This window comes from Bactrocera neohumeralis, unplaced genomic scaffold (assembly GCF_024586455.1).
Source record: "Bactrocera neohumeralis isolate Rockhampton unplaced genomic scaffold, APGP_CSIRO_Bneo_wtdbg2-racon-allhic-juicebox.fasta_v2 ctg1182, whole genome shotgun sequence".
In the NCBI taxonomy this organism is placed as follows: Eukaryota; Metazoa; Arthropoda; class Insecta; order Diptera; family Tephritidae; genus Bactrocera; species Bactrocera neohumeralis.
In genome coordinates this window covers 1-13,299 of record NW_026089654.1, presented here as the reverse complement: position 1 = coordinate 13,299, position 13,299 = coordinate 1, and the positions used below count along the sequence as shown (strand labels likewise).

Sequence of the window (13,299 nt, the reverse complement as noted above, 5' to 3'; positions counted from 1 at the left end):
AGCGCGATAGCGAATGACGTTATCTCTACATTGGAACTAAATATCTTCAAGTCTCTGCCTTGAAGAGTGGAAACCGTTTTAAAAATTTACTCAACAATTTGTTTCTATATGGTCATCATTATGGTCATCTGGTCATCTGATTAAATAACATACACATAAGGAGTAAATTTTGATCAATTTTATCTTGGATAAGAATTGTGGAATTATAGACAAGTAAAGTCGAAGAATAAATGCGGTAGAAAAATATTTGCAAAATTTTAGTGTTAGATGAGCTCATTCGCTAAGGAGCCTTCAAAGTCTCTTAAGTATAAAACAACAATTAACAACAATTCGTAGGATAAGAGTAGGACATCGAAGAGAGTTGATGCTCGAATCAAACAACAATGTGATGCCAAAAGATAAGAGTCCTCGAGTTTGACTTCTCAGATATATGTGAATACCTGTTCAATGTCATCTTGAATTGCGACTAACCCATTTCTTAGACGAAGAAAATCAACTTTCGCAGCTTTTTTAGCATCGTCACGACACGACCAGCGAGAGCTATTCAGTCGCTAAGATACTTTAAGAGAGGAAAAGTTGGTGTTAGGTAAATAATATTATCAACACCGAACACTTGCGCACCAAGTCGCTCTATGTTTGAGAAGGCATCCCCACTTTGTTTTAATAAGATCTCTCATTTATCTCTTATATCGTCACCTGAAATGCAAAATAACGTAACATCACTTTTCGTAGGTTTACAGGAGAAGCAAAAACCGTACAAAAAGAAAACCACTTAAGATATTGAAACAAAATTTTCAAGTCTGAATTAACATGAAACTAGTATAAGTATATTTTAGAAAAAAGATAAAGAAAAAATTAAGCAAATTTTATAGTAGGTGTCTTACGTTATTTTGAATTTTCATTTCTGAAACAAAATAACGTATGATCAATCTAGATTTGTGAGAAAATTAAAAATTTGAATATTTAAACTTTATTTTAATTTTAAGTAAAAACACTTGCAAGTTTTTCACATTTCATGTTATTTTTATTATTAATATGTACAGAAGTACTAGAAAAAATTTAAATATTTCAAGCTAAAAAATGAGGATAATGTTTAATTATTATTTATTATATAACTATCTACTACAAAAGGTATATTATCATAAAAGTAATAACAGTCTGCTGGAATTAAAGCTTCTAGGTCCTGCAGATGTTGCCATTTCTTCTTAGTTATTGTTCAACTTTGCAAAAGAAAAGGCTGCTGAATTCTTAAAAAAACACGGGTCTGATCACTTGGATCATGGAGTCGCTAAACCGAACTCTGGCTGCTCTTTCTCTACCCATATACCGAGGGAGTTGTGGATGGGAAGAAGCCGTTGGAGAAAAGGGACAGTGAGCTTCTTCACGGATGGGTCAAAGGTGGAGGGGTTTACTGTCAGGAGCTCTCTATCAACTCCAGTTTCTCCAACTGCCTAAGTATTGCAGTGTCTTCCAGGCCGAGATTGGAGCCATTAAGGTAGCAGTAGATTTACTACTCCGGAGTGCAGCCTCCTTCAGAGGAGTGACCAGAGCGGCGATTCCAGCCTTGAACTCATTAACAATGAGAGAATTCAGAGCTGATCGAAGACCTAACCTCGCTTTCAATAGCATCGAGTGTCTTTGTGATAAGAATGATATGAGTGCCAGGCCACAGCGGAATCGCAGGAAACATGAGCTAGCAAGAAAAGGTACCCTAGAACCGCTATCGGTAGAATGGGACCGGATTTTTGTTCCCGCATCCTATTCTATACACACACTGTTGAAAAAGTCTTTTGTCCCAAGATCGTTCGCATGAGATCTAGTGATCTCTTTTCCTTCAGTAAGGCAGCCTTTCCCTAGTTTTGGGGCTTGTAACACGCCATTGCGCTATTGGTTTCCACGCAGTAAGGCTGGGAATCCTACCATACGCCATCTACAGAAGCTGTATGGAAGAAGATTAGGTGGAAACAACTCAACACTTCCTTCTTGGCTGTCCGTTAGGGAGGCCAAGACTTAATCACTTGGGGGCGCATACCTTCAGACATCCCACAGAATTGGCGGGAAGCGTTTTGTTAATTTATAAGTTCGCACATAGGGGTTCTTATTTTTTATAGCCTCACAAAGGACTACATATACATATGTATATATGTAGTAGTCCACGTTCGATCAACGATGTAGCCTAAACTAACCAAAGCACATTGAACATAATTACTAAAAATAAACATAAACAATGAATGAAGGCTAACTTCGATATAAAAAAAAAACACTGTGCTATATTTACATATGTACATAAGTGATGAGACGTTATTTTGTTTAACGAAATCAAGCACTTGATGATACGGTTTTTTGAATTTTTAATATAGCTTGGGTATTATTGATCGCAGAAGCTTAAAATTTGTGGCACATATGTAATATGATGTGGTGAATCAGTAAAAAACTCAATTTTGAATTTTTTGATGATCCGTTATTTTGCATTTCAGGTGACGATATGTATGTATATAAAAATAAGTTGGGTTCTTGTCTGTTTGCTATAGCTGACTAAACCGTTGCATGAAATGAAAAATGACCTGAACCAATTTGAAGGGAATCCAATGAAGATGGTTTGTAAAGAAAAAAACAGTAAATGTCAATTTTTAACCGACTTAAGAGCGTAAATTTCCAAAAAGTGAATTTTCCATACAACATTTTTTAATTTTTTTTTTTTATGTTTTCCAAATGATTTATTTGTAAATTATTTGAATCGTTCAATTTCTATTGTTTGCTTTCTTTATTTCGGCTATTCAAAAGGTAAATTATTGACAAGTTATTCAGTGAAAACTTTACGTGTGTTTCATACAAAGTGATCAATTACAGATTGAAATTTGTTACAATGCCACGAAGAGGCCGCGCTAATATCGGTTGACGTTCTTTTTGCCAACAACATACATTGGCAGCCCAACGCACATGCACGGGTACTAGCAGGAAGCGAAGCGCGCCTGGGTTGGATGGCATACCAAACAGAGCTCTGAGGGAAGCCATAAGCTCAAAACCTCGAGTTTTCGCTAAAATGTACAACGCTTGTATAAAGGAAGAGGTATTCCCCGACTCTTGGAAGGTACAACGTTTGGTTCTGCTCCCAAAACCAAAGAAACCACCTGAAGAACCGTCATCGTACCAACCACTGTGTATGCTCGACACAATGGGTAAAGTGTACGAAAGTATAATACGAAACCGCTTGGAGTTAGCAATCCAAAAAGCCGGCGGACTATCAGAGAGACAATACGGCTTTATAAAAAAGAGATCCACTATTGACGCACTACGAGAAGTCGTCGATACTGCGAAATGTGCAGTAAGTGGCAAAAGGTGGAAAGGTGGCACAAAAAAGTACTGCGCGCTGATTACCCTGGATGTCAAGAATGCGTTCAACTCGGCAAAATGGGCAGATATAATAAAAGCCCTGGATGAAATACGGGCCCCTGAATACCTCATAAACATAATAATGAGCTATTTTAAAAACAGAAGGCTGATTTTTGATACGGACGAAGGCACCAAGAGCTACTCTATCTCGAGTGGAGTACCCCAAGGGTCAGTGTTAGGCCCACTATTATGGAACCTTATGTATGACGGGGTGCTAAGAAGACAGCAACCAGAAGACGTTAAACTAGTAGCTTATGCGGATGATCTCATGGTCGTAGCAGTGGCCAAACAATTAGCCGACCTGAGAAATAAATGTAATGAGTGCATAAATGGTCTACGCCAATGGTTCTCTTCTGTGAGTCTGAAACTGGCGGAGGAAAAAACAGAAGTTTTACTCATAAGCACTAGGAAGATAGAAGAACGAATAGAGCTCACTGTAGGGGAGTGCGAGATTACTTCGCAGCCTCAACTGAAGTATCTGGGAGTAATATTGGATTCCAAATTAAAATTTAAAGAGCACCTGGAGTATTCTTCCGCGAAGGCAAACAAAATTTATAATGCCCTATCGAGAATGATGACCAATAGAGGCTGTGTGCGTTCCAGCCGGCGATTCTTAATAGCGAAAGCAATGAGTTCCGTAATACTGTATGCGGCGCCAGTATGGATACAGGCAATGGATACAAAAGCGTATGCTAAACAAATAATTGCAGTGCATAGGCTTTCTGCAATTCGAGTAATAAGTGCTTTCCGGACTATATCAACCGACGCTGCTGAAGTATTAGCCAGCATGCCGCCTATTGACATCCAGGGAGACGAACTCGAGCGTCTATATCAGCTATCAACGCCTAAAACAGTATCGGCAAGGACAGATGAGAGAAACAAGAGCACTAAAATGTGGCAGGAGCGGTGGAATTCCTCATCCAAAGGGCGATGGACTCACCGACTTATACCAGACATCCACTCATGGATAGACAGACGACATGGGGACCTAGACTTTCATCTGACCCAAATACTTAGTGGACATGGATGCTTTAGAAGCTATCTTTTCAGATTCCACAACGACATTAGTCCGAACTGTCCGACGTGTGCAGAGTATATAGAAGACTCTGAACATGTATTATTTTATTGCCCTCGATTTTCGAATACAAGGGAAAAGCTAAAAACCGCACTCGGTGGTAGTTTTACGGTCGATAATTTAACGACACTCATGTGCCAATCGACTGATAAATGGAAAGCTGTCAGCGAAGCGTCAGCATTCATAATGAGCGAACTGAGATCCCTTCAACAGACTAGGCGTCCGTCAGTCCGCGCAATAGAGGAGACTTAAATGTCTTGTCCCTCCCACGAAGTAATACTTAACCGGTGGTTCCGTGGGAGAGTCTTGAGTTGGGAGTAGGTTAGTAGGTTAGGTTTAGCGGATTAAAGTTCCGCACTCCGGCTTTCGATGCTTCCCCCTACTATAAAAAAAAAAAAAAAAAAGCAGGAAGCGATGACATACCTGTAATCAGCAAGATCGTCACGATGTCACGGCTTTTCAAACAACAGCTTCGATGTTTGATGAATTTTATTTTGATGCAACGTACATACAAGTATGTATATATGGTGCTGTTAGATGCTAGATGTCCTCTGTTGAGGGGCAAAAAGAAGGTTGGTTGCACATTCTTCTTTCGATGGTGGTTACACCAGATCAAATTGATGAAATCATTCCTGCGGAAATTCCTGATCCAGAGATAGATCCAGAATTATACGAAGTATTAAAAACCACTTGAACCTTGCGGACACCACAATCCCAATTTGGTTTGTATGTCTGACAATTAACGCACGAAACACTATCCACGTGCTTTTCTTTCGGAAACGATGGATATCCACTGTATCGGTGTCGCTCACCAGACGACAATGGCAAAACATTCTGCATTCATATCGAAGTTGACAACACATGGACTGTATCATATTCTTTATAATTGTCTAATTCACATTTAAAACTCATATCAATGTTGAGTATTGCAGTTTGGTGAAATCGATCAAATACCTTTGCAAGTACGTCACCAAAGGACGTAGCCAATAGCCGCTATGACATTGAACAAGATGAGATCAGCAAGTATCAAATGAGTCGATACGCGAATTGCAATGAAGCGTTTTGTGAGATATGTACTTATGCAATTCATGAAAGTTTTCCGACTGTTGTGCATCTCACAGTTCATTTGGAGACGGCCAAAGAGTGTATATGAACCCAGAGAATACAGTACAGCCAACGGAAACACCGCCAACAACATAATCGACATTTGACGAGTTTTTTCTCAACTTGCGTCAGTGATTCGTTTGCGAGAACATTGCTCTATTCGGAAATGCCTTGATATTATACATGGACCATTAGATGGGCATCCAGGTGTGTTCTCAACTAATGCATTAGGAGGAATTTACACAATTCATCCGAAAAACGATTGCTTCTACCTTCGGTTGCAATTGATTTATGTACGCGGTTCAATTTTATTTGAGTCATTGCGTACTGGGTATGGTACGGTGTGTTCAACTTTTTGAGAAGCATGCCAGCAATTACAATTGCTGGAACATGATAATCACTGGAATCAAACGATGGACGATGCGATAGCTACTTCGTGCCACTGAAGTTCTTACAATTTTCGCGATGATCACTTCAACATATCAGCTTTTAAATCCCCGTCTATAATGGGATACGAACAAAAATTACATTGCCGAAAACATTTACATCGTATTCGCAAGAATAGGAAATAGGCAAATTCCGATAGTCTTGACAATGAAAGCGAAGCCGTGAATTATCAAGCGGGATTTCTAAATTCTTTGGAGAGGCTTGGTATGCCGCCGCATCATTTGCGTTTCCAAGTTGAATCTCTCATTACACTGTCCAACAAATGAAGACTTTTTGAATGGAACAGAATAGCGACTCCATAATTCTGAAAGGGTATGTTGAGTAGATCATTTTTGTAGAACAAACTTATGGTCCAGCACGTCTGAGTTTTTTTTTACAGTGGGTCAAACTTTTCATTTTTTGGTCGAAGGGAGCATTATACTATATGAAAAAATGTTGTAAGTTAATGTCTGAGAGAATTCTTATGGTCAGAGTTGTATTGTGGAATTGTATGAGGATTATTTTTGTGGAAGATCTTAACCCTCTAACTGGTTTCTTTATGGGTCAATTTGACCCTTTTTTCGAGAAAATCTAAAAATATCCTTTAAAAAAGGACATTTAAGGATTAAAATATTCTACGAAAATGTTTGGCGGAAAATTTCAGTGGGGGTCACCAAAGTCACCATTGTTGTAAATAAAGCTCTTTACGATTGATAAAAAATTACACGCCAACATATACAAAGTAGGTGAAAACGTCGTCAAGTTCGGCCGGGCCAAACACTGACTTCTCGCGTCTAGTCGGCTGTGACTTACAAATCAGGTGTGATAAAATTAAGCATAATTGACTTACTAAGCAGTACATATCGGGTGTGATTTTTACAAAAATTAATATAAAAAAAGAACAATTAAAGCTTAAATAAGCATGGCGGATTCTGTTTGCAAATTAAGAGATTGGTTTTGTTTTATTTGTGGACATTTTACGCACCTTCAAAGCAGAAGAAAGATATTCCCTACAATTGAAGAACCATATTTTCTTTTCTTTGGAATACGATTTTTATGTGAAGCTTGGATACCAAAAACTGTATGTACTACTTGCGAAAGTGGTCTTTTGACCTGGTACAAAGGCGGTACTAAGGTGCTGCCATTTTCTGCGCCTATTGTATGGATTGAACCTGAAAATCACAAATCAGATACATGCTATTTCTGCGTAAATTACAAATTTGGTAGAAGCCAAAGGCATTACGCGATAATGACATACGAAGCAACAAATAATGTCATTTTACCAGAAGTGCGCTGTGAAGGTGTTCCGGTGCCTCAACCGCCTACACATACATTTTCGGCCAATATGACTTACGCCAATACAGAAATAACAGCGGCGGTTGAAAACATATCAGATATAAGCTACTTGCCTCCTGGTGGTTTAAACATATGTCCTAATTTGATAGACCAAGCTTATTTTGAAGATCTTGTAAGAGATTTAGGACTAACAAAAGAGAAAGCTGAAATATTATGTTCCAGATTGAAAAACAGGAATTTGATAAAAGCCGATGTAAAAGTTACATCGCCAAGAAAAAGACACGCCGATTTGGAAAGTTATTTTAAAAAATCAGAAGAACTTGTATACTGTTGCAGTATTGAAGAGGTTTTAAGATATCTAAAGCTTCCACTGGACTCTTCCGCTTGGCGACTATTTATAGATAGTTCGAAACACAGCTTAAAAGCCATTTTACTGCACAATGGAAATCAGCATCCATCAATACCGGTTGCGTATTCCACAAAAAAGGATGAAACATACGCAAATATTTCAAATCTCTTAAATAAAATTGAATACTATAAATATAAATGGGAAGTATGCGCAGACTTCAAAATGATTGCAATATTGACTGGAATGCAAACAGGATACACAAAATATATGTGCTTTCTTTGTAAATGGGATTCACGTGCTACCAGCAGCCATTATCATATTAAATATTTCGAAGAACGTAAAGAAAATATTATTGGTGACTTAAATGTAATCCATGAATCTCTTGTCCCAAAAGATAAGGTCATACTTCCACCGCTGCATATTAAGTTGGGCGTGGTGAAAAATTTTATTAAAAGCTTAAATACACAAGGATATGCTTTCAAACGCATTCAAACAATTTTCCCCAGATTATCTGCAGCAAAATTAAAAGAAGGTAAAATACGGTTTTAAGAAATAATTTATTTCATTTAATGTAAACTACCTTTTCTAGGAATGCTCGTTGGACCCGATATAAGAAAATTATTACAAGATGAAGAATTTTATGGTCATCTGTCGGATATGCAAAAGACAGCATTTGACTTTATGCAGCTGGTTATATCAGAATTCCTTGGAAACTCAAAAGCACAAAACTATGCAGAAAATATTGAAAGCATGCTAATCGGTTTTAACAATATTGGCGTTAAGATGTCACTAAAGCTGCATTTTCTGCACTCTCATCTCAATTTTTTTAAAGAAAACCTTGGAGCGGTTTCAGATGAACACGGTGAAAGGTTTCATCAGGATATAAAGGTATTGGAAGAAAGATTCAAAGGGAAATCCCAAAGTGTAATGCTTGCTGAATACGTATGGGGCTTGTACAGAAACCTTGACACATCGGAACATTCACGTCAAGCTAAATACAGGAAAGCATATTAAGTTTAATCTTTAATCCATTGTCCTACTACTGCTGAAGCAAAAAAATAAATATGTACATACTATAATAAACCACTATTAAAACAAAATTATAATTTTTTTATCAATCGTAAAGAGCTTTATTTACAACAATGGTGTCTTTGGTGACCCCCACTGAAATTTTCCGCCAAACATTTTCGTAGAATATTTTAATCCTTAAATGTCCTTTTTTAAAGGATATTTTTAGATTTTCTCGAAAAAGGGTCAAATTGACCCATAAAGAAACCAGTTAGAGGGTTAAGATCTTCCACAAAAATAATCCTCATACAATTCCACAATACAACTCTGACCATAAGAATTCTCTCAGACATTAACTTACAACATTTTTTCATATAGTATCTATAATGCTCCCTTCGACCAAAAAATGAAAAGTTTGACCCACTGTAAAAAAAAACTCAGACGTGCTGGACCATAAGTTTGTTCTACAAAAATGATCTACTCAACATACCCTTTCAGAATTATAGGGTCGCTATTCTGTTCCAAAAATGCTGTTGGACAGTGTTATTATGTTTCGCAATCTTCATGCGCCGAAACCGTGTAATGGAACCCGACTGATTGTAACGCAGCTATCGAATACAAGTGGGCAGAATGCTTGATTCTACGAAATCCTTTGAGTTTCAACGATTTGCTATTTTAGTTCAAACCTATTCAGTTTCCAGGGAAAATTGCATTTGAGATGACAATCAACAGGACACAAGGATAGTCGCTAGAAGTGTGTGGCATAAATCTGGAAATGCCATGCTATATGTGGCGTGTTCACGAGTTGGAAAACCAACTTCTCTGTACATTTATCCACCGGAACAGAAACCAAAAAATGTTGTTTATCAAGCTGCGTTATATTAAAAAAAGTAGGAAAATCGCAAATAAATAATTTTCATCACAATATACATTAAACTTTCTTCTCATTTCAAAACACATAATTTGACGCAGGAAAACGCCTGGGTGGTCAACTAGTTATATATGGAATCTAGTCAGCCGGAAGTTCGAAAATCCCTTTGCACCCTGCAATCATTCAAGTTAGAATCTAATTTTATCGCGATAGCATATCAAGCAAAATATATAAGTGATAAAGTTAAACTGTTACACGAAATGATTATATGAACTGGAAAGATTCTTATTGTTTCGAGCAGCTGCTAGATTTGATGAGACTCTGTTTCATTTCAGCCCAATATTACGGACCTAGTGATGGCCACCGGCAATAAAGTATTAATATTATATGTACATTTTACTGCGACCAGAAATTACACACCAACGTACAGGTGGTAAGTACTCTCTAATACACTCAACAAAGATTATACCAATTTAGAGTTTTATGCATAAGCCCTAAGCAGGAAAATCTTTCATGGTATGGATGCCAGTAGCTGAATAACGACGAAATTTATAGCATTTTCCGGAAATCACTTTTCTATCAGTAAATGCAGAATAAAATTTTCAACTTCTATTTTTTATTAAAATTGTACAAGTATTTAGTTTCCGATATGTGACCGCAGAAAGCTACCGATTGCCAAATATTAAGCCAGTTGTTTGATTTGTACTTGTATAATCAAAGATTGAACTCAAAAAAGATTATTTAAGTTCTTACCGCTGGTGGGGGAAAAATGAAGATCTTTGTTTGAGTAAGAATATATTCATTCTAATATTATTTTGATATTTTTAAGCCTTATCTACTATTTTGGAAACTATCTTAAATAACTAAATATATTTGCATGTGTGCATGTTTGTATATATTTCAGCATATTGCTTATGCTGCATGATATGGGGTTGTTTTCAGGTGTATAATTCATTACATGTGTATGTGTGTTTAATGTTATCCGATCTGTAAATTTATGTCCATAATGTTCTCGTTGAGCGTTGCCATATTTTGCAAAACAGTTGCCCTCGTCACATTGTGTATATACATATACAAGACTAATGCAAATGCTTAAAATCTCTAGTTCTTGCTCAATTTCTCTCAAATTCATTTCTTATTGCCTGTGTACATCAATTTGTGCACGCGCTGTACTATGCAAAGTGTGGCCATTACGAAATATTAAGGATACATTTCTAGCGCAATCCTCCAAAGAGCTGGGTAGTGAGCTGAGCGCGCTTGTTGAAACTGGATTTAATTTTCTTGTTGTTACAATTTGGACTTTGACTCTGCATCTCAGTTGTCATCCTCTGCATTATAAAGTTTTCGGTCTTTTCGAATTCAATCGTAAAAAGTGTCTGAACGGTATATTTCCCATTTTTATTTATATAACGGTGTTTCTGCAATTTGATAAGCGGAAAAACCAGACTTCAACTTTTTAAAAATGTGCTTGAAATAATTATATTCAAAAACTAGGAGCTCTAAGTTTGTGCATATTCACTTTATACTATAAATGAAAGATTACACAATTTCAAATCCATTTCATGAGATCTTTTTGAAGAAGTTTTATTGGAGCTTTGGTATTTAACAGCAAGTATCATCCAAGACATTGAGAACTTTTTTATCTAAACATTATTTTCTATAAGACTAGTGATCGCCAAGTCTAAAAACCTTTGATGCTTGAAGTTCAACATGCCTCAGTGTTGAGATAATACTTCTCTAATTTGCGTCATACGCGAGCCAACACGTTTGCTTTTATATACATACATATATATATATACATATATATTCCTATATTACAGGGTACCTAGATGTTTTTAACCGAGTTACTTGCTGAGAGTCTAGTAATTGCCTGCTTCTTAACCTAACGCATTGTGATTTAGCATTAGCGGCCACAATTTCGGCCTGAAACACTGAATTGTAGTTAGTTAGTTTGAAACTACTTTCTGTGCGTAGATTACTACAAAAAAATTCCCCACCTGAGCTGGTTGATCGTAATCATTGTTTCATGCTTCACTTGTATATGTATCTTCGTTTTCCATCGTATATTATATTTTCCTTTTGGAAATGTCTCGCATCCGATCATGGAAATGAGCATAATAATTTTTAATCCTCCTGTACCCTTTCGTTGTCAACCATTAGTGCGGTCTTCATGTGGTCTTTCTGTAATTTTTTTTTTAATTTTTACTGTACCAATTAAACTGTCTACTGGAACACAGAATAAAATCCACGAGTTGCGTTTTGCTATTCAGAGCTTGTGTTTGTATTAACGAAATGTGGTCTGATAAGCATCCCAATATTTTTCGCTATGGAATCGAAAGCAAAGTAGCTAACGAACGTGAGAGCCTTTCTGCTTAAGCGCCATAAAACCACGACACCACGCAGTCATATAATGGGTTGTCAAAAAAAGTCTTGCGGTATTTTTATTGAATTTTTTTTTTTATTGAAATTGAAATGAATTTTCGATGACTCATGCCCAGCTCTTGACCGATTCTACGGCTGCTACTATGCCGGTCTCTTTCGACCAATTCAGCGATTTTATCGCAATTTTCGACGACAGGCCTTCCGGAGCGTGGCGCATCTTCGACCAACTCTACACCAGAACGAAAACGTTGAAACCATCGTTGTGCGGTGGAAGTGGAAACTGTATCGGGTCCATAAACTGCATAAATTTTATTGGCGGCTTGAGATGCATTTTTGCAATTATCGTAGTAGTACTGTAAAATATGCCGTATTTTCTCTTTATTTTACTCCATGTTACCTTTCTAGGCTAGCTTAAAAGTATACACCGAAATTGGTGAACGTTTCATCTGGTAGTTGCCACATATATATTTATTTATTTTTACTAACTATTGGCTAACTAACTCACCATTATTTACGAATAATCCCTTATACAATAAACATATAGTATATAGCTGGATTATGCTTCGTACCCCGCCCCCTGGAGGGGGTCAGGAAATACCAACAAGCCAACCGAAAAAATTAGTTTCCGAAATAGATGAATTGAAACAAAAATTGAGAGAATTAGAACAATTATGCGAACGATTAAAAAGTGAAAATCGAAAGCTTAAAGAACAATATAATCGCCCACTTGTGCCTAATTATAGTCAATCTCAATACGAAACTGATGAAGAAGAACTAGCTCTGGAAACAGACTGGATTTTAAAGAAAAATAAAAGGCCTAGCAAAAACGTAAGGCCGAAACTTCAAAAGAAGTGATTTTGAAAGAAAATACTTTTTCTTCGAACGGTGAAAACCAAACAAGTAAAAATGAAAAACTGAAATCTGAACCGCGGCCTCCACCTATTATGATTTCAAATATCTCTAATTATAAAGAAATAAATAACCTAATTAAAGACAATACTAATATTTAAACTATTAAATAACGACATTCATAAAATAAGCGTTACATCAAGTGATGACTATAGATCAGTGACAAAAATGTTGTCTGTGTCGGGAGCTTCATGGTATTCCTTTGAAGACAAACAAACGCGTCCAATAAAGGTTATGATTAAAAATCTCCACCATTCGTGTAGCATTAGTGATATTATCGCTGATTTAAAAGAACAAGGTTTACACGTTATAAACGTCGTAAATAAACTCAAGTGGAAAACACCAGAACCTCTAAACATGTTTTTAGCTACTTTTGATTCTAATGAAGACATTAAGAAAATTTATGAAATCAAACACATTCTTTACACCGTTGTTCTCATCGAGCCTATTAGGAATTCTAAACTTATTCCACAATGTAAAAATTGC

General features: G+C 36.7%; 1 protein-coding gene across 1 annotated transcript; it reads left to right on the top strand.

Annotated features, from left to right (window-relative positions):
• Window positions 1–7,750: 7,750 nt before the first annotated feature.
• LOC126766433 (uncharacterized) lies at window positions 7,751–8,743 on the top strand. The gene is made up of 2 exons (XM_050484216.1): window positions 7,751–8,175; window positions 8,233–8,743. Exons 1-2 carry the CDS (start codon window positions 7,866–7,868, stop codon window positions 8,655–8,657), a joined length of 735 nt encoding a protein of 244 aa, XP_050340173.1. The 5' UTR covers window positions 7,751–7,865; the 3' UTR covers window positions 8,658–8,743.
• The last annotated feature ends 4,556 nt before the right edge of the window (window positions 8,744–13,299 follow it).

Bases quoted from the DNA above. Each gene is read 5' to 3' on its own strand.
- LOC126766433 (XM_050484216.1), top strand. From the start codon at position 7,866: ATGATTGCAATATTGACTGGAATGCAAACAGGATACACAAAATATATG. The intron at 8,176-8,232 runs GTAAAATACGGT...TACCTTTTCTAG, and splicing joins TGCAGCAAAATTAAAAGAAG to GAATGCTCGTTGGACCCGAT.